The 20937-nt window shown below is 46.9% G+C and overlaps 1 protein-coding gene across 1 annotated transcript; it reads left to right on the top strand.

Annotated features, from left to right (window-relative positions):
• Window positions 1-12974: 12974 nt before the first annotated feature.
• Window positions 12975-13477, top strand: LOC123165158 (uncharacterized). Its single transcript, XM_044582791.1, has one exon. It carries the CDS (start codon window positions 12975-12977, stop codon window positions 13311-13313), a length of 339 nt encoding a protein of 112 aa, XP_044438726.1. The 3' UTR covers window positions 13314-13477.
• Window positions 13478-20937: the final 7460 nt, after the last annotated feature.

Here is a 20937-nt window from a genome sequence, read left to right as displayed (position 1 = left end):
AGGGTGTTACAAACTAGGTGTGTAACTTCAGTTGCACACATCATTGTGCCCAGTTGCACACATCATGGTGCCCAGTTGCACAGAACAGGCTACCTAGTTGCGCACGCTGTGTTAGTTCGAGCATCAAGATAACACAACTAACTTGTTTTTCCTGTTCTGGATATAGGTGATGTCAACCCTCAAGGACCTCCTCCACCTCCTGGTTGTACACGGCATCCTCCGCCACCTCCTCCCCCGCGTGCTCCTCCCAATGGCCCTACAGGCAGCACTCAGAGGGCTCATCGTCCAGGTAATTACCTGCCCCAACTCCCCATCAAACTAGGTCTGTAACTCCAATTGCACACATCATGGTGGTCAGTTGCACAGAACAGGGTACCTAGTTGCGCACGCTGTGTTAGTTCGAGCATCAAAGATAACACAACTAACTTGTTTGTCCTGTTCTGGCTATAGGTGATGCCAACCCTCAAAGACCTCCTCCCCCGCCTGGCCCAACTAGCAGTGCCCTCGTGCTACTCCCAATGGACCTACAGGCAGGACTCAGGGGGCTCATCACCCAGGTAAATACCTTCCCCAACTCCCAACAAAACTAGAGTGTGTGACTTTAGTTGCACATATCATAGTGCCCAGTTGCACAGAACATGCTTCCTAGTTGCGTGCGTTGTGTTAGTTTGAGGATCAAGCTAAAAATCTAACTTGTTTTTCCTGTTCTGCCCATAGGCGATTACAATCCAAGTACCATGACAGACCGTGCTACTACAAGTGTTTTTTTCAACTTAACTTGCACACGGCAACCAGTTAGTTGCACAGCATGGGCTGTGTGGTTGGAGAGAACATTAGTGTTGGTCGCACAACAAAAAAATACTAAACTTTTTATATGATTATTACACAGGTGATCATGATGGTCCTACTGCCCCGTTGGAGGCTGCATCCCCTGCACAAGCTTCTGATGATTTTGTGCCCAAGGATCCTCCAAGGTCTACTACAAAGGGTAGGGCAAAGAGTTGACGGTACAAATCGGCGCTGGAGCTACACCCAAAGAAGAAAAACAAATACAGCCAATGCCAATCTACAGAGCACACTGCTGGTGTGTGTCCACTCAGACTACTGTGATTCTATTTCATCGTTTGTAACTTTGGGACAAAAAAGGAAAAGAATGATGTTTTTTTAGCAATGTTGGGACCAATTGGACACATTCAGCATCTATGATTTCTCTTTATCGAATTATGCTCCTTGAATTAGTTCATGCATTGTGTAAAAAAGGTTGCTATTTGTGCCTTTGTTGGCAACTGGTTAAATATTTAGTTGTTGTCCAGTGATCCTAATGTATGTCCAGTGCTCCTAATGTATCAACAAAGGTGATGATATTGAGTTGCAAACGGAATTACTACTAGTGTGCAACTACAAAATCTGCTTAAAAATTGTGCAAACCAGCAACTTCCTCCATGGAGCAGAGAAAGAAAAAGAGTACTGACCTAGTCCTTGTCGTATCTCAGCAACTTCCTCCATGGGGCGGTGTTGTGCACGCTGGTGACCCAATCATATGCCAGGTTCTTCATGATGTTGAGTACTTCCTTGGGTTCGTAGTTGGGCAGTTGGCTACCGTTCCACTCGGTGGCGTTAAGCAGTGCGAACAGCCCACACTCATTACTGCGATGGGCAAAAAAGAAAATTTGTGACATAAAATTAAAACCAATAAAGATAGTACACTCTGTGCAACTGCTTATGTGCTACTGTGCAACTGCTTATGTGCCACTGTGCAACTGCTTATGTGCCAGTGTGCAACTACTTATGTGCCACTCTGCAACTGGCTAGATAATCCATTAGAAACTCATAAAAATGATAAACAGATTGCAGACTAGTTCTGTGTCTTGAAAAACTAAAGATTGCACAAGTAGAAAAATTGTAAAAACTACAAATTGATGGTGAGAAATTGAGAAGAATGCCATTCTTAATGTCTTACTTGCCGAGCTGCTTCGGTACGTCAATGTCAATAATCTGGAAGTGCTCGATGCTGAACTTTGGGCAATGCTTCCTCCATAGCTGGCGTACTGCCCCCGCGATGGTAGAGGCGGTGGTCATCAGCTCAATATTGTCCAGCGTCCTGTTTGAGTCAAGAACTTCGAAGCGTCCGTCCCTCAAGTTGACATTGAAGACCCAATAATGCCTCCCTCCCTCCTTATCGGTTACATCAGCGCACTCGAGCACTAGCAGCATGACCTGCAAGCATGAACGATTTCAGACAAAGATACAAGTTGTAGCTAAGAGAAACAGTAAAAGACTTGGTCAAGTTAAAACCAGGTTGCAACAAGTATGTGCCAACTAACAGATTTGTCATGTGCAACTAAACATGCTGTGGGTGCCAACTAAAAGAGATGGATCATGTGGGCATAGCACTCACCAAGTCTTTCTTGTCGAGACGGTTCTTGTAATCAAACTTCTTGTTTATCTCATTCACGTTGTGAATCCCTTGCTGTAAATTCATCTGCAGAGATTATAAAGCATGCCTCAAACTCCTTAGTAGATGAAAGGCCTCCCTCAATTGGTCAACAAAAAAGTGCTACAGAACAAAGATGAGGGTAAAGAAGGTTTTGGAAAAATTTACAGAAAACCTCAGTGGCATAACAACCTTCTTTGACCCTTCTGGTAAGTTATCCATGATGTGTAAGATTCCATTCTCAATAACAATTTTTGACAGCCATTGAACCGGCTTCATCAAATCAACTAACTCCTTTAAAGAAATGTAGAAAGCACCAAACCTGATTATCTCAGGGCTGAATTTTTTTTGAAAGAAATAAAAAGAAAAGTTAGTTCGAAGGGTCACAGCAGCAAAAAAAATGTGCATGAAATTGAAACAGAACAGTGTGCAACTAAAAGCCCTGTTCTGTGCAACATGCTATGCTTTCTGTGCAACTAAGTGGCTGGTCCTGTGAAACTGAAAAAGATATGTATGTAGGCTGTGGGGAGTTAGTTTACCTGGTAGCTTCATCATTTGCTCCTGGGTGATGCCTGACCCAAAACAAGATGGTAGCGTAAAGCTTGTTCACTGCCTCATTGGAGTTGAACGTCTTCTTCTTGTTGTAGTCAATGAATGGAGACCTTTGAGATGTTGCGGGCCTTATTACCCTCCTCTGTCTTCGTGCAGGAGGTGGTCCCGAAGAACTGCTCGTGCCAACTTCTGGTTCTGCGCATATCGGGGTGTGGCAATTCTCTGGTGATCCAACATCTAGCTCTTGAGCTATTGCCTTGCCAGCATCAGCAGCAGCACATCCTTCATTCGCAGCTGCTGGGTCCAACTCACACTCATCAATGCAAATCACACCGGCTTCCGCTGTTTCTGCTGCTGGAGCAGGTGCTGGAGCATCACCATCTATGCCGAGGTCAAAAGATGGTGCATCATAGAACCCGTCACCATGATAAGACTTTGATCTTCGTATGGGTTCAAGGACCATGGCATCTCCTTGCGGCACAAACACGGGTGCATCGTTCACTGACTTGGTTCGCAATAGTGTTTTAGTTGGCGGCCTTGGAGGCTTGCACCTACTTATAATGTTGAACACCTCCTCTTGTGTTAATGGTTGCTGAAAGTCAGCTCTTGGTGATGCAGGCTTGCTTGGCTGCTATGTGCTAGCTCTTGGGGACGGCACTTTGGTAGTAGGATCACCTCCTTTTGTGTTTGGCATTGAAGCATCTCTATGAGTAGGCACCTTGGGGCTTGCAGTTGTAGTGGTGCCTTCCTGAGCAGCTGTGGTGGTTTTGACTGTGACTACGCTGCTAACTGACACATCAGTTGGCACACTGGTATCTGTAGTTGGCATCTTTCCAGTCTGAGTTGGCAGCAATCTAGCAGAACTTGGCACCCCTGCATCAATGGCTGCGGCACGCAATTCTCTCTCGTCTCTGAACCCCAAACCTTTTGTGGCATGTTCCCCCTTTGTGCCCCTGGCAAACTTGACAATCTTTTGCTGCTTAGGTGGTTTTGGTGGGACTGTTGAAAGGGGATTCTTCCCCTTGATCTGTTGAACTCCTGTGATGGTGGTTGGCTCTCTGCTCACTACAGTTGGCATATCAGTTTGAAGCACAGCTTCCTTGACCATATTTACTTCAGCATCTGCACTCACCATCTTCTCCTTGGTTTGAGGCAACTGCAGATTCTTCTTCATTGAAATTGCTTTACGCTTCTAGACCACGTGAGGGTTTGCCATGGATGCTGCCTTGCTCTTGTTGGAGCTTAGGTCTGGAAGCCGCTTCAAATATTCCTTGTATTTTTTCATTGAATGAACCCAGTCAAGACCCTTTCATGCTTCCTCCATGTCAATTTGATTCTTTTCAGCATCACTTGATAAGAACATGCTCTTGTCAATGGCAAAGTTGATCTTCCCACACATATCTTGGTCGCTAAAATCTGGCACGGGAAAGGTGGTTGGCAAAGCTGGCTTCAAGTTGCAGAGCTTGAACATATCAATGCTGCCCTGAGACTCTGCTTCGTCATTTTTCTTTGACTTCGGCAAATCCTTGTCTTTCCAGCAAGTTTTGTCAATCAACATCTGTAGTGTGCTCCTGCTACTCAATGAATTGCTGCTACTGGCAGGGGTGGCAGAAGTGCTAGTCCTCCTGGATGTGTTGCCGCCTGTACCACCAGAACCAGGGGCGTTGTCATCATCATCATCATCGCAGCTGTCGATGCCTCCATTGGATCCCCCTTTATCATCACCATAACCATCCTCGTCTTCTTCATCGTCGTCTTCTTCCCTCTCACTGCCATCAACTGTTGCGCCTTTGTCTTCTCCCCTCTCACTGCCATCAACTGATGCACCTTTGTCCCCATCCCCCTCTTTGGCCTCACCTTCTTCTTCCTCCTCTGCCTCACTATCTTCTTCCTTGTCCTCCTCCTCTCCTTTGTCCTCTTCTTCTTTGTCCTCCTCCTCCTCCTCCTCCTCCTCTGCATCTTCTTCATTGTCATCCTCCTCCTTGTCCTCCTCCTCTGATTCATCCGCATCTATGTCCTCGTCATCGTCAACATCTATCGCTGCTTCCATTTCCTCATCTTCTTCTGACTCATCCTCAACAAACTCTTCTTCTTCTTGTATAGTTCACCCCCGTCTCTTTCTTTTTGGAGCACGGCGTGACGGCCCGGTTCGCATTGATGGCTGTTGTACGTAAGGATCAATATCCGGTTCCTCGTCATCGATCTTGGCAACTGCTTCAATGAAGGTGCCAACCTGTTCAGTTACAGCCTTGCACAGGTCATTGACCACTTTCGCAATCTTTGCCTTTTTTTGCATCAACACAAAAAAAAGATTCAGTACTGATTCAGTTAGAAAAAAAATTAAAAAGTAAAATGTCTATAACTGACCATGATGTGATAAGCAAAGACCGACTAAGACACACTTTCTGGCCAACTAAAAACATGATTCTAGCCAACTACACATGCACTGTGGCACAAACTAAAAATATGCATTCTGCCAAGTTGATGTCAATGGTTGCAAACGAACACTTTGACTGTCCAAAAGAACATGTGTAACTACAGAAGCTTATATGTGCAACTGAACATACATCACAGCCAACTGAATCATGTATTCTCGCAACTACAAAAGTTATACATGTCCAACTGAACATACATCCCAGCCAAAAGAAAATGTTGGTAAGTGGTACAAATTTCTGTATGCAAAACACTAACCTGCGGATTGTAGGTTATTGGTAACTTGGATGCCACGAATGCTTCAGCTTGTAAAATTCCATCAAACAGTGGTGTCTGCTCCGTGCCTCTATACTCCTCTTTAAGCTGATGTAAAAAAAGAGAAAAGGAAAAGAACAAGGTTATCAAAACAGATTTGTGTGTTGAACGAAACCAAACATTATAACCTGTGCAACTACAACAAGATACTGGGGTAGACAATTCGACTATACATATATGCAACTAAACAAAGACACAAAAACTGTGCAACCCACATGGCACCTAAAAAAAGTTTCTACCAACTGATGCCACACATCTGTGCAACAAGGTTAGTAAAACTGTGCAACTTAAAAAAGATGGTGTGCCAATTTAAAATGAACATGTGTGAAGATGCCAAACTTAAAGCTACAAGTTGTGCAACTACATGCATTGTTGTGCCAACTGATGACAGTTTTTTGTGCAATTTCCAAAAAAGTGACCAGACATCAAAAGAACATAAAAAGAAGACACTGTTGGAAAAAAACAAATAGAACTCACTTGTAATTTGCCGAACACACCAGGAAAGATAGTATCCTTCTTGATCACACCAGGAGAGATAGTATCCTTCTTGATCACCTTGGCAATTAGAGTACTATCCCATGCATTCGATCGTATCGCGCAGTTGCTTACTGGGATGTCATGTACGAGAGCATCAAGGTATAGTATCTGCACCAGACCCAACAAAAGAAAAGCCAAGTTCAGTTATTATTATGAGTATTTCAGCAAACTATAACTGCACAAAAGAACAAGAACATATGGAAGTGGTCGTTTTCACTAACCATCAAGTGATACAAGCAGCAGCAGACAGTTTGCTTCTCCTGGTCCATGTTCCGGAAAGCTTCATTAATGTGTTCTGCTACAAAGAGGTAGATGTTTGTGTTCTTGAGCATTTGATGATCTAGCACAAGTCCGTAACACTTTGGGCTGAGCTTCAAGACCGTCGTTGGTGCTAGAAAAGTGCTGAAGGCAACCGCAAGCCAGGCCATAAAGAATGTGTCATCCGTTCTTCCAGCCATATCCTGAATCATCTTGAGCCATGTAGTGATCTGGGGATGAGAATTTCCAGTTATGTTGAAAGCCTGTCTGAATCTCCTAGTGGCATCCTTGTCAACTAAATACCTGACTTTTTGACCCCTGTTTGGGAGATCAAATACCCTCTGAACACTGTCAGCATCGACACGGATCCTTCCCCTTCCTGGGAAAACCATTTCAGAGGTCTGTGGCTGGTAGGACTGCACCAGGAACTTACTGAGGTCCGCTGGAAGTGTGTCTGATAAGTTCAATAGCCCCCCGAACAACCTCGAAACTAGCTCTGACTTCTGTAGTGGGGTTAGAGAGGCATTGAAATTTGCAAACCGCGCTGGTGATGCCCTTATCCTGCCCGCTTGTGATGGTCGCTCCACATCTTCCCCTGCAGCCACCTCAACTCCTTCACCGTTGGCCTATTGATGAGAAGATAAAAACATTAAGGAAAACATTAAACACAAGAGAAAAAACAAGAATGAAAAAAAACTAGCAATCATCATTTGGATCAGTATTGGAATAAGCTATATATTCATAAAATGGATCATGCCAACTAATATGATGTATTTGTGCAACTAATAAAGCTCATGAAGACAACTGCAAGACTCCCAGTGTGCAACCTTCAAAAAAACTAAGAAAATATACGAGACCTGGCAACTACAAAAAGTTCTAGCAGATGTGCAACAATAAGAAATTATATTGCAACAAGATAACACCAACTAAAAAAAGGTTTGTAAGGAACTGTTCAATAGCTCATAAACACATAAAAACCCACATACCTCAGCATCTGCTGCGGAAGATGCGACAGCTCCTCCAGCAACTGCTGCCTGCACAAAAAAATTGACCAATGATGTCAACTATAAAAGATGCCAACTTGTCAACTACAAGATGCCAACTAATGCCAACTGATGTCAACTGTATTTAGATCAAGATGACTAGAGATGTCAACTACAAGGTTGTTATTGACAAACTAAAAACAAAAATAGTGGTGCGAACTGCTGCATAATTTCATCAGCGTCTAAAAAGTGAGAAACACTTATATTCGATAATTTACTTACCCTTGAAGATGACTCAGCTCCCTTTCCAAGTGTTGCACGTCTAGTCCGCTTTACAACACGGAACTCATCAGCATCCTAAGAAAAAAATAAAAAACATGAGCATGGGAAAAAACAAAAAAATGTTATATGACCCAAACAAAACCGAAAAATGGGCTTGTGTCATCAGCATGCCACTTACCTCAACATCCTCTCCCTGCTCAACACTCCGTGCAGATCGTGGCTGGCGATTAGCAGGACGCTTCGAGTTCCAGCGAAGCGACTGACTTCCAGAACGCTGATTAAGCAACCAAAAGAAAACATGAAAAAAAGGACATTAGCATACATGCATAAATTGAAAACAACTCAAAAACACAGAAAAAAGTGAAAAAAATACATCTTCTTCATTGCCATCCGCATCTCCTCCTATTATAACCATTTTTGCCCTGCGGGAGGAAATACAACAAAAGAAAACATAGTTAGAAGATGCGGAAACAAACTAGAGAAATCATAGAAGGTTGCTTTGATCTGCAGACATCTACACATAAGCAGGACACATATTGCAAAAAACCAAAAAACATGTGGACAACCAACTACTACAATGATGCAGCCAACTGGGCAGTAAACCTTGTGCAAACTGGACAGCATATAAGCCAACTAACTATTTTCTGCCTAGTTATTACTTGCCAACTGTGGCAAGTAATAACTAGGCAGAAAATAGTTAACTAAAGGCAACAAACTCAGTATGATAACTTGTGCAAACTGGAACAAGCAAAAAATGCAAAGCAAAAAATCCAGCAAAACAATTGGGTATACTATATTGAAAAATAGCAACCATTAGTGCTAATTTGCAAAAAATAAGCGTCCCTAGTTGCACACATGAGGGGAAACACACGAAAACAACCACATCCACAACAAAGACTTGCAGATTGAGAATATTAAATTGGAAAATTGGCAAGCATTGGTACTAATTTGCACAATCAAGGGGCCCTAGTTGCACAAAGCAGGAGAAAACACATGAACCACCACAGCCACCACAAGGCTGGTAGATTGGGTAGACTATATTGGAAAACTGGCAAGCATTGGTGCTAAATTACACAAATAAGAGTCCCTGGATGCACACAGCAGAGGGGGAAACAACAAAGCCAACTAAGTAGAGCAACTAGCGCAAGTGTATAACATATAAACAGCCAACTAGTAAAAGTGATGCAGCCAACTGAGCAGGCAACTTGTGCAACTGAACACCGTATAGACAACCAACTAGTACAAACAGTGAGCCAACTGACCAAGACAACTGCTGCAACTGCAGAGCATATGGACAATCAAGTACTATATGGACGCAGCCAACTGAGGAGAATTTTGTGCAACTAACCACTTAAATCTCTGAACACCAACTACAAAATGAGCCAATGCATTGCACACAAACATTGCGCACATCTAATACAACTTGCAGAATGACTAAGAATAATGAACAGATCTCAAACCACTACAAAATTGAACAGAACATGAACTAAACAGCCAAATCGCCCTAAAATCACGCAACGGGCGCCGTGGACATGCATCCCTTCTACCTAACGACTACCGCGTACCCTGGCCAACTACACGTTGACCCTGGCCAGCCACCCCGTGCCGTGAACTACGCCTCCTTGTAGATCCCGACCACCGTTGGGCGCGTGCTACCAGAGAGGAGAAGGGAACTCAACGTGACCAAAATCGAGGATAAGCGGGGGTAGTTCGCGCCGTTCCCGAACCCTAGAGAGCATTCCCCTCAGATTTCGGCACCATCCGCGCTCCGCGAGATAGAGAGAGGGAGGAGAAGCATGTAGAAGTGGAGGCGCGAGCATACCTCCGACGGCGAGGAGCACCAGCGATTCCCCCGCGAGGAGAACCACCCGCAGGCCGCCGCCGATCTGAGCACTCCGCCGCGACGCCCCGTTCGGTGGAGAGGATGCGCAAGGAGGAAGACGAAGACAGAATGGGGAGAGAGCACGCTGCGGCGAGGAATTTCAGGCACGGATTTCGAAAACCGCCGCCCACGACCCCCACTACTCCCCTCCTCTAGCATTTACAGGTGGGCCTGCCCACGTCCGGATATGGACAACCGCCCACGACCGCGGCGCGCGGCCAATCCAGACCAGGTGGCACCTGGCGGATCTGGGCGCGATCGCTGGCGCGATCGAACGGCCAGGAATTAGCCGCCCGTTTTGTTAGATAGTGGCCGGCCGCTTTTTAGATTTTAGGTTATTATTATACGTACATCAGTGAATGGTGTTGACGTGGCCCGTTGGTGAGGCACGGAGAAAGCGTAATAAGTTAACTACTGCCATTAGATATGCACCAAGGTCCAAGGTGGAGGAATTAAACAAAGTATGTGATGGGTGGATGGGTGCAATGCCCATCGCGTGTGGTTTTGCCGTGGACTGCTGGTTAATTTTATTTACAATATATATACTCCTAGATTGTCTCTCAAAGGAAGGGAGGGACGCTTTGTTTTGTTGATAAATGGTGTGACGAATCGGTCCTTATGACCTTATCCCGATAGATAGATCATGGGCAACTGGGCATACCACTAGCTAGTAGTCTAGTAGTACTCGAGAGCACGGGATGGGAATAAGGTGTGGCTGAGGTTAATAAATTGTATTGCTTCGACTTTGCAAGAGCATCGAGTGATTGATTGATTTATTAAACGGGCACAGCACTATGGCCGGACTGATCAGGTCAGATCGAAATGAATGGATGGTGCCACCACGTACGTACGTCCGCGAGCTGAAAGTAGCAGTGCCTTTCGATCACGTGCTCAACCCTGAACCTAGCGCTACCCTACTGAAGCTCTGTACTGTATGAGATGTGCATTGTGCGCGTGGAACACGCCCGGGATGTCTCTCATCTCTCCTGCGTCTTGTGTTGGTGTTGCGCGTTGAGGGCAAGGTAGGGGAACCAAACCGACGGCGGTTGCATGGAGACGGCGAGCTGCATGCTTTGACCGAGCAGAGTTACCTCAATCCTGTCCGTCTGTTATCCGTCCGTCAGCGTGGGCAGTACGATACGAAACCTTTCACCCGGCCGGGAGGTTTGGCATCCCATTCGTGATTCGGCCGCCGTGTGCTTTCTATCATGCATGTTCTTTTCTCTTGTGTGTGATGAGAACGTAAAAATGCGTGAGCATCAGATGTTGATCTCCAAAGAGAAAGAAAAAAGGGGTATCGGATTAACGGTTGACGTGATGTAGTGCAAACGACAACAGCCGATCATGATTACTTAACAAAAGAAAAGCCTGTAATGATGTGTGTACAACATAAAGAAGGTCTGAGATTAGCGGCCAGCTAAGCTGCCACTATGGTTACCGTTGCTACTGGTCAGCATCCCGACCCACCGTTGCCATCGTCCAGCTCACTAGTCCCGTCCAAGTAACGTCTCCGGACCTGCGAAAGCGAAATCCCCGAACCACCCTCTCGTTTCGTCCGTCTAACCGCACGCGTGCGCTACGGCGACAGCGGCTTTGGTAGTTTGCTTCCCCCCGTCTGTGTGCGCGTCTCCCGCCATTCACGCCGTCGCCGCCCCCTGTTATTATCCGTCCTCTTCCCTTCCCTCTATTTAGTCCCGCCTCACCCGGCCTTCCTTCTCCATCCATTCCAGCAATTGCCAATCCCCACCTCCTCACTCACACAGCAAATCTCTTCTCCCCACATCTCCACCTCCTACAAGCTCAAGCCAGGGACAGGGATCAGGTGACATGCCTCTATGCAGTCACGCGGTAACGTGCGGCCACCCATCCAGCGCTCATTCAGCATCCAACGGCCACAAGTGACCATTGCATGCAAACGCCTAGTAGCCTGCACTAGTACTAGTTTTTTTTTTCCCGCGGATACTAGTACGTACTAGTTCTTTGTACTGGCAACAACAGCTATGCACTCATTAAAAAGAAACAGCCATGCATTTAGGGCATCTCCATCGGCAACCCGTAAAAATTCTTCCGCATCCGTCCATGGACAGGTGAGATCAGTCCGCCGACACGGATACTAGAGGCCGGCATCCAACGCTAGCCGCATACATCCGACCAACAATTCAAACCAATCTCATGAAATTCGATCAATTCGGCGGATTCCATTCAAGTTCGAATATAATTTACATAAACAGGTCGATATTTCGACCGTTTAATTAAAAACCCTAGATCCTATATCTGACGACCACCTCATACGCATGACCGCCCTGCCCTGCGCACCGCCGTTCCATCGGTGCCGTCGTCGTCATCGTGGAGGAGCCGCCCCGCTCTTGCTGCGTCGTGCGGTGTGCCTGCCGCGGCCACTGCCGACATGGCCTTCGGAGCCCTGGTGGCAGCCTTGCCACGACCGGCATTGGCGAAGCAGTTGCTAAGCGAGCACTCCTCATCGTCAAGGCAGTGGCGGCGCCTGGACAGACATCTCCGCAGTGGTCTCGGAGCGGTCGAGCGCCCATGCGGCGGCGAGGTTTGGGTCATAGCGGACCCAGTTCAGCGCCACATTGCTCTTAGCGAACGCGGAGCGGCGACTGACATTGTGTCGGTCGTACGCATGACCGCCCTGCCCCGCCGCACCGCCGTCTCCGTCGGTGTCGTCGTCGTTGTCATCATGGTCCCTCCAGTGCGGTACAGTGCCGGAGGGCCGCGACAGCCTTGTCCGACCGCTGCTTGCCGTTCGCGGAGGAGCCGCTCCTCCCTTACTGCATTGTGTGGTGTGCCTGCCGCGGCCACTACCGACATGGCCTTCGGAGCCCTGAGAGCGGCCTTGCCGCGGCCGCTGTTGGTGAAACAGTAGCTAAGCGACCATTCCTCGTCGATCTTGGTGAGCTCGCCGTCAAGACAGCGGCGATGTCTGCACGGCCGTCTCCGCGGTGGTCACAGAGCGGTCAAGCTGTATGACACCCATTAGAGAAGTGAAAAATGATCTTGATCCAAAAATAGACCAGGCCATGACAGTGCATCAAGAATCAATACATGCCTCTCTGTATACATAAGTAGGCGTGGGTGGATACTCGACGGATTCTCGTACCGCATGCGGACATATTCTCGACACGTATGCATGCGGAAGTAGTGTGAGAGCGGTGTACAGAGAACTACTAGTGTGGGCGTCTCCAAGCAAAAAACTGCTAAGTGTTGGTTTTTTTCACTTTGATCATTGATGGCCGTTGGATGCAGAATGAGCGCTGGATGGATGAGCGCAGTCTCCATGGACGCGGTGGAGTCCTCCTCCTCCTCGCCCTACTCGCCGCCCTCGCTGCGCCACAAGCTGCGGACCACCGTCTGCGGCTGCTTCGGCTCACCGTCGTCGCTGAGCAGCGACGCGGAGAGGCCACACACTGGCGGCGGCAGGACCAGGTGGAGGCGACGCGTGGCGGCCGCGGGGGAGTTCACGTACAACCCGCTCAGCTACGCGCTCAACTTCGACGACGGCGGCAGCAAGGACGGCGACGCCGATGCGGAGGACGCCGCCTTCCGGCACAGAAACTTCAGCTCGCGCCTGCGTCCCTCGCCGGTGCCGGCCTCCCGAGCCGTCGCCATCGCCTGAAGTACTGAATCGTAGTAGTAGCGATCGTCCTTTTTAGCCTTTTGTAGCTTCCGTCTCTCTGGTTTTCCTTCTTCTCTGAGCGAGACTGAATCACTACGTCTGTATAAAAGCAGTTTATACGGCCGGGGAAATGTACGTACCGAGGAGTGGCACTAGCATCATGTACTTAGACAAATAGTATAAGAATCAATTAGTCCATTTTTAATGTTCCATCCATTCTCAGTGTGCACGGAGATGAAGAATTGGTCTGTGGAATGTGGTCCATTTTTAATGGTCCGTCGGGAATTTCTTTTGGATGAACTGTGAAGGAAGTTTCACCTTGGCTTGGTGGTGTGGGTGGGTGGAATCATCTCCCGTCGCCATCCACCATGTGGGCTGTGCGTATCCAACGATGTGCAAACAGTACGTGGGTAAAAGGGTGCTGAAATGATCAGCGAGTAGTGAACAGTCAAAAATATCGAACCAAGCACACACACCAAACGAATCTGAAGAAGAACCAGGTCGTGCAGTTTGTCACGGCTCACGGGTGAAGCTTTCGCTTTAAGAAAAATCTTCCTCTGCAGTTCCCTTTCAGAAAAATAGGGGCAAATCGCGGTAGCATTCAAACGAGACTATAGGACCTGCCTCGGCCTCCACTCATATTTCGTATTCACCAGAAGTTGACTTCGACCGGTCGTTGAACATGCGCGCGGTATCATCTCCGCTTGTTTCGTAGAAACCATCCTTCCACGGGCATTACACTGTCTTTTTTTCTTTTCTTTTTTCCTTTTTGAGAATCTCGGGATTGGACTGTCCGGTCTCCAACCGCAAACAAGGATTCAAACAAAGGAAATGGGCTGGTGGCCCGGCCCAAGAGGGCCGTTAGTCCACCAGCCCGGCTTGTAGGCTGCGAATGGGTACTAGCTAGCCGTAGAGAGGAGAACTTGGCGGAGAAGAAAGGCCATTCAGTCAGCTTGTAATCTTAGAACATAGGTGAGGGAGGTTGGGTGGAATTCCTCTGAAATGCAAACCCTATCTTGAATTCAATGCACCATGGCTATGATCCCGTAGCTTAACTAGTAGTGCTAACAATCTGGTATTCAAAGACATGTCCTGGCACTGCCGGGCCACAGCCACTACACCCGCCACAAGGTTTGCTCGCGATCAAGGAGTTGACAACAAAAGGGAGGCGCATCTGTGATCTGCTTCGGAATGGCTTCGATGATGACATCGATCCCAAGCTTGAGGATCAGTGCACGGCGACCATCAGGGAAGTCCACAAGATGTTGGACGAAAGTTCTGCTAAATCGTCGCCTCTTTGCCAAGCTAGGAGTTCATGACGATCTCAGTGTCGACATCAGCCAGATCCACATCGATGTTGATGTTGATCTCCCTACGAGTGCTCGCGAAGGCTTCAACTCCCTAGTCTTGCTCACGACCTGGGAGCTCTCGAAGCATATAAATGGTTGCGTCTTTGATGGGCTACGCCCCTCCGTCAGCCGCCTAACCGAGAACATCCGGCAGGAGGTGCAACTACGGGCTCGTGCCGGAGCCAACGGGCTACACAACATTGTTGGTATAGGTTGATTTTCCGTCACATGGGTTGAGTAGCCCCATTTTTTTTCCTACTCAGGTATTGCATTTAACGTCGTCTTGTCGTGTATGCCCCTAGGTGTAATACCTGACATTGTACGCTTTCTACCTATCAATAAATGATATGTAAGCTTTGTGTATTAACGAAAAAAGATCCACGTCGACGTTGATGCTGAAGCTCGAGTTGGGTTGGCATGAATCGAGACTGGGATTTGTCACTTCGTATGACGGAGAGGTATCTCTGGGCCCACTCGGTAATTCATCATCATAATGAGCTCAATGTGACCAAGTGTTTGGTCACGGGATCATGCATTACGGTACGAGTAAAGTGACTTGCCGGTAACGAGATTGAACAAGGTATTGGGATACCGACGATCGAATCTCGGGCAAGTAACGTACCGATTGACAAAGGAAATTGTATACGGGATTCATTGAATCCTCAACATCGTGGTTCATCCGATGAGATCATCGTGGAACATGTGGGAGCCAACATGAATATCCAGATCCCGCTGTTGGTTATTGACCGGAGAGTCGTCTCGTCATGTCTGCATGTCTCCCGAACCCGTAGGGTCTACACACTTAAGGTTCGGTGACGCTAGAGTTGTAGAGATATTAGTATGCGGTTAACCGAAAGTTGTTCGGAGTCCCGGATGAGATCCCGGACATCACGAGCAGTTCCGGAATGGTCCGGAGGTAAAGATTTATATATGGAAAGTCCTATTTTGGCCACCGGAAAATGTTCGGCATTTTTCGGTATTGTACCGGGAAGGTTCTAGAAGGTTCCAAAGTGGGGCCCACCTGCATGGGGGTGGGGGCAAGGCCCCACACCCCTGGTCAAGGTGCACCAAGATCCCACCTTAGAAGGAATAAGATCATATCCCGAAGGGATAAGATCAAGATCCCTAAAAAAGGGGGATAACAATCGGTGGGGAAGGGAAATGATGGGATTTCTTTCCCCCACCTTTGCCAACGCCCCAATGGACTTGGAGGGCAAGAAACCAGCCCCCTCCACCCCTATATATAGTCGGGAGGCGCATGGGAGCAGCACCCCAAGCCCTGGCGCCTCCCTCCCTCCCGTGACACCTCTTCCTCCCGCTTGCGCTTGGCGAAGCCCTGCCGGGATCCCGCTACTTCCACCACCACGCCGTCGTGCTGCTGAATCTCCATCAACTTCTCCTCCCCCCCTTGCTGGATCAAGAAGGAGGAGACGTCCCCGCTCCGTACGTGTGTTGAACGCGGAGGTGCCGTCCGTTCGGCGCTAGGATCATTAGTGATTTGGATCACGACGAGTACGACTCCATCAACCCCGTTCTCTTGAACGCTTCCGCGCGCGATCTACAAGGGTATGTAGATGCACTCCCCTCTCTCTCGTTGCTAGATGACTCCATAGATTGATCTTGGTGATACGTAAAAAAATTTTAATTTCTGCTACGATCTCCAACAGTGGTATCAGAGCTAGGTCTATGCGTAGTTTCTATGCACGAGTAGAACACAAAGCAGTTGTGGGCGTCGATATTGTCAATTTACTTGCCGTTACTAGTCTTATCTTGATTCGGCGGCATCGTGGGATGAAGCGGCCCGGACCGACCTTACACGTACGCTTACGTGAGACAGGTTCCACCGACTGACATGCACTAGTTGCATAAGATGGCTAGCGGGTGTCTGTCTCTCCCACTTTAGTCGGATCGGATTCGATGAAAAGGGTCCTTATGAAGGGTAAATAGAAATTGGCATATCACATTGTGGTTTTACGTAGGTAAGAAACGTTCTTGCTAGAAACCTATAGAAGCCACATAAAAACATGCAACAACAATTAGAGGACGTCTAACTTGTTTTGCAGCATATGCCTTATGATGTGATATGGCCAAAAGGATGTGATGAATGAAATATATGTGATGTATGAGATTGATCATGTTCTTGTAATAGGAATCATGACTTGCATGTCGATGAGTATGACAACCGGCAGGAGCCATAGGAGTTGTCTTTATTTTTGTATTACCTGCGTGTCATTGAATAACGCCATGTAAATTACTTTACTTTATTGCTAAACACGTTAGCCATAGAAGTAGAAGTAATCGTTGGCGTGACAACTTCATGAAGACACGATGATGCAGATCATGATGATGGAGATCATGGTGTCATGCCGGTGACGAAGATGATCATGGCGCCCCGAAGATGGAGATCAAAGGAGCAATATGATACTGGCCATATCATGTCACTATTTGATTGCATGTGATGTTTATCATATTTTGCTTCTTATTTGCTTAGTACAACGGTAGTAAGTAAGATGATCCCTTATAATAATTTCAAGAAAGTGTTCCCCCTAACCGTGCGCCGTTGCGAAAGTCCGTTGTTTCGAAGCACCACGTGATGATCGGGTGTGATAGATTCTAACGTTCACATACAACGGGTGTAACACAGATTTACACATGCAAAACACTTAGGTTGACTTGACGAGCCTAGCATGTACAGACATGGCCTCGGAACACAAGAGACCGAAAGGTCGAACATGAGTCGTATAGAAGATACGATCAACATGAAGATGTTCACCGATGTTGACTAGTCCGTCTCACGTGATGATCGGACATGGCCTAGTTGACTCGGATCATGTTTCACTTCGATGACTAGAGGGATGTCTATCTGAGTGGGAGTTCATTGAATAATTTGATTAGATGAACTTAGTCTAAAATCTTTACAATATGTCTTGTAGATCAAATGGCCCACGCTAATGTTGCCCTCAACTTCAACGCGTTCCTAGAGAAAACCAAACTGAAAGATGATGGCAGCAACTATACGGACTGGGTCCGGAACCTGAGGATCATCCTCATTGCTGCCAAGAAAGATTATGTCCTAGAAGCACCGCTAGGTGACGCACCCATCCCAGAGAACCAAGACGTTATGAACGCTTGGCAGCAGCGTGCTGATGATTACTCCCTCGTTCAGTGCGGCATGCTTTACAGCTTAGAACCGGGGCTCCAAAAGCGTTTTGAGCAACACGGAGCATATGAGATGTTCGAAGAGCTGAAAATGGTTTTCCAAGCTCATGCCCGGGCCGAGAGTTATGAAGTCTCCGACAAGTTCTTCAGTTGTAAGATGGAGGAAAATAGTTCTGTCAGTGAGCACATACTCAAAATGTCTGGGTTACACAACCGCTTGACTCAGCTGGGAGTTAATCTCCCGGATAACGCGGTCATTGAAAGAATCCTTCAGTCGCTTCCACCGAGCTACAAGAGCTTTGTGATGAACTTCAATATGCAGGGGATGGAAAAGACCATTCCTGAGGTATATTCAATGCTGAAATCAGCGGAGGTGAAGATCAAAAAGGAACATCAAGTGTTGATGGTGAATAAAACCACTAAGTTCAAGAAAGGCAAGGGTAAGAAGAACTTCAAGAAGGACGGCAAGGGAGTTGCCGCGCCCGGTAAGCCAGTTGCCGGGAAGAAGCCAAAGAATGGACCCAAGCCTGAGACTGAGTGCTTTTATTACAAGGGAAGTGGTCATCGGAAGCGGAGCTGCCCCAAGTACTTGGCGGACAAGAAGGCCGGCAACACCAAAGGTATATGTGATATGCATGTTATTGATGTGTACCTTACCAGCACTCATAGTAGCTCCTGGGTATTTGATACCGGTGCGGTTGCTCATATTTGTAACTCAAAGCAGGAGCTGCGAAATAAACGGAGACTGGCAAAGGACGAGGTGACGATGCGCGTCGGGAATGGTTCCAAGGTCGATGTGATCGCCGTCGGCACGCTACCTCTACATTTACCTACGGGATTAGTTTTAAATCTCAATAATTGTTATTTAGTGCCAGCTTTGAGCATGAACATTGTATCAGGATCTCGTTTAATTCGAGATGGCTACTCATTTAAATCCGAGAATAATGGTTGTTCTATTTATATGAGAGAGATGTTTCATGGTCATGCCCCACTGGTTAATGGTTTATTCTTAATAAATCTCGAACGTAGTGTTACACATATTCATAGTGTGAATACCAAAAGATGTAAGGTTGATAATGATAGTCCCACATACTTGTGGCACTGCCGTCTTGGTCACATTGGTGTCAAACGCATGAAGAAGCTCCATGCAGATGGACTTTTGGAGTCTCTTGATTACGAATCATTTGACACGTGCGAACCATGCCTCATGGGTAAGATGACCAAGACTCCGTTCTCCGGAACAATGGAGCGAGCAACCAACTTATTGGAAATCATAGATACTGATGTGTGCGGTCCAATGAGTGTTGAGGCTCGCGGTGGCTATCGTTATGTTCTCACTCTCACTGATGACTTGAGTAGATATGGGTATGTCTACCTAATGAAACACAAGTCTGAGACCTTTGAAAAGTTCAAGGAATTTCAGAGTGAGGTTGAGAATCAACGTGACAGGAAAATAAAGTTCTTACGATCAGATCGTGGAGGGGAATATTTGAGTCACGAATTTGGCACACACTTAAGGAAATGTGGAATAGTTTCACAACTCACGCTGCCTGGAACACCTCAGCGAAATGGTGTGTCCGAACATCGTAATCGCACTCTATTGGATATGGTGTGATCTATGATGTCTCTTACCGATCTACCGCTCTCATTTTGGGGCTATGCTTTAGAGACTGCCGCATTCACTTTAAATAGGGCTCCGTCGAAATCCGTTGAGACGACACCGTATGAATTATGGTTTGGGAAGAAACCTAAGTTGTCGTTTCTAAAAGTTTGGGGATGCGATGCTTATGTCAAGAAACTTCAACCTAAAAAGCTCGAACCCAAGTCGGAAAAATGCGTCTTCATAGGATACCCTAAGGAAACCATTGGGTATACCTTCTACCTCAGATCCGAAGGCAAGATCTTTGTTGCCAAGAACGGGTCCTTTCTGGAGAAAGAGTTTCTCTCGAAAGAAGTAAGTGGGAGGAAAGTGGAACTTGATGAAGTACTACCTCTTGAACCGGAAAGTAGCGCAGCTCAAGAAGATGTTCCTGTGGTGCCTGCACTGACTAGAGAGGAAGCCAATGATGATGATCAAGGTACTTCGGATCAAGTTACTACTAAACTTCGTAGGTCCACGAGGACACGTTCCACACCAGAGTGGTATGGCAACCCTGTCCTGGAAATCATGTTGTTAGACAACGGTGAACCTTCGAACTATGAAGAAGTAATGGCGGGCCCAGATTCCAACAAATGGCTTGAAGCCATGCAATCCGAGATAGGATCCATGTATGAAAACAAAGTGTGGACTTGACAGACTTGCCCGATGATCGGCGAGCCATAGAAAACAAATGGATCTTTAAGAAGAAGACGGACGCGGATGGTAATGTTACCATCTATAAAGCTCGACTTGTCGCTAAGGGTTATCGACAAGTTCAAGGGGTTGACTACGATGAGACTTTCTCACCCGTAGCGAAGCTGAAGTCCGTCTGAATCATGTTAGCAATTGCCGCATACTATGATTATGAGATATGGCAAATGGACGTCAAAACGGCATTCCTTAACGGCTTTCTTAAGGAAGAATTGTATATGATGCAGCAGGAAGGTTTTGTCGATCCTAAGAATACTAACAAGGTATGCAAGCTCCAGCGCTCCATCTATGGGCTGGTGCAAGCATCTCGGAGTTGGAACATTCGATTTGATGAGATGATCAAAGTGTTTGGGTTTACACAGACTTATGGAGAAGCCTGTGTTTACAAGAAAGTGAGTGGGAGCTCTGTAGCATTTCTCATATTATATGTGGATGACATACTGTTGATGGGAAATGATATAGAATTCTTGGGAAGCATAAAGGCCTACTTGAACAAGTGTTTTTCAATGAAGGACCTTGGAGAAGCTGCTTATATATTAGGCATCAAGATCTATAGAGATAGATCAAGACGCCTCATTGGTCTTTCACAAAGTACGTACCTTGACAAGATATTGAAGAAGTTCAATATGGATCAGTCCAAGAAGGGGTTCTTGCCTGTATTGCAAGGTGTGCAATTGAGCACGGCTCAATGCCCGACCACGGCAGAAGATAGAGAAAAGATGAGTGTCGTCCCCTATGCCTCGGCCATAGGGTCTATTATGTATGC

The sequence above is a fragment of the Triticum aestivum genome, chromosome 7D, assembly GCF_018294505.1.
Source record: "Triticum aestivum cultivar Chinese Spring chromosome 7D, IWGSC CS RefSeq v2.1, whole genome shotgun sequence".
NCBI classification, from domain to species: Eukaryota; Viridiplantae; Streptophyta; class Magnoliopsida; order Poales; family Poaceae; genus Triticum; species Triticum aestivum.
This window is presented reverse-complemented; position numbering and strand designations above follow the sequence as displayed.

Bases quoted from the DNA above. Each gene is read 5' to 3' on its own strand.
- LOC123165158 (XM_044582791.1), top strand. From the start codon at position 12,975: ATGGACGCGGTGGAGTCCTCCTCCTCCTCGCCCTACTCGCCGCCCTCG.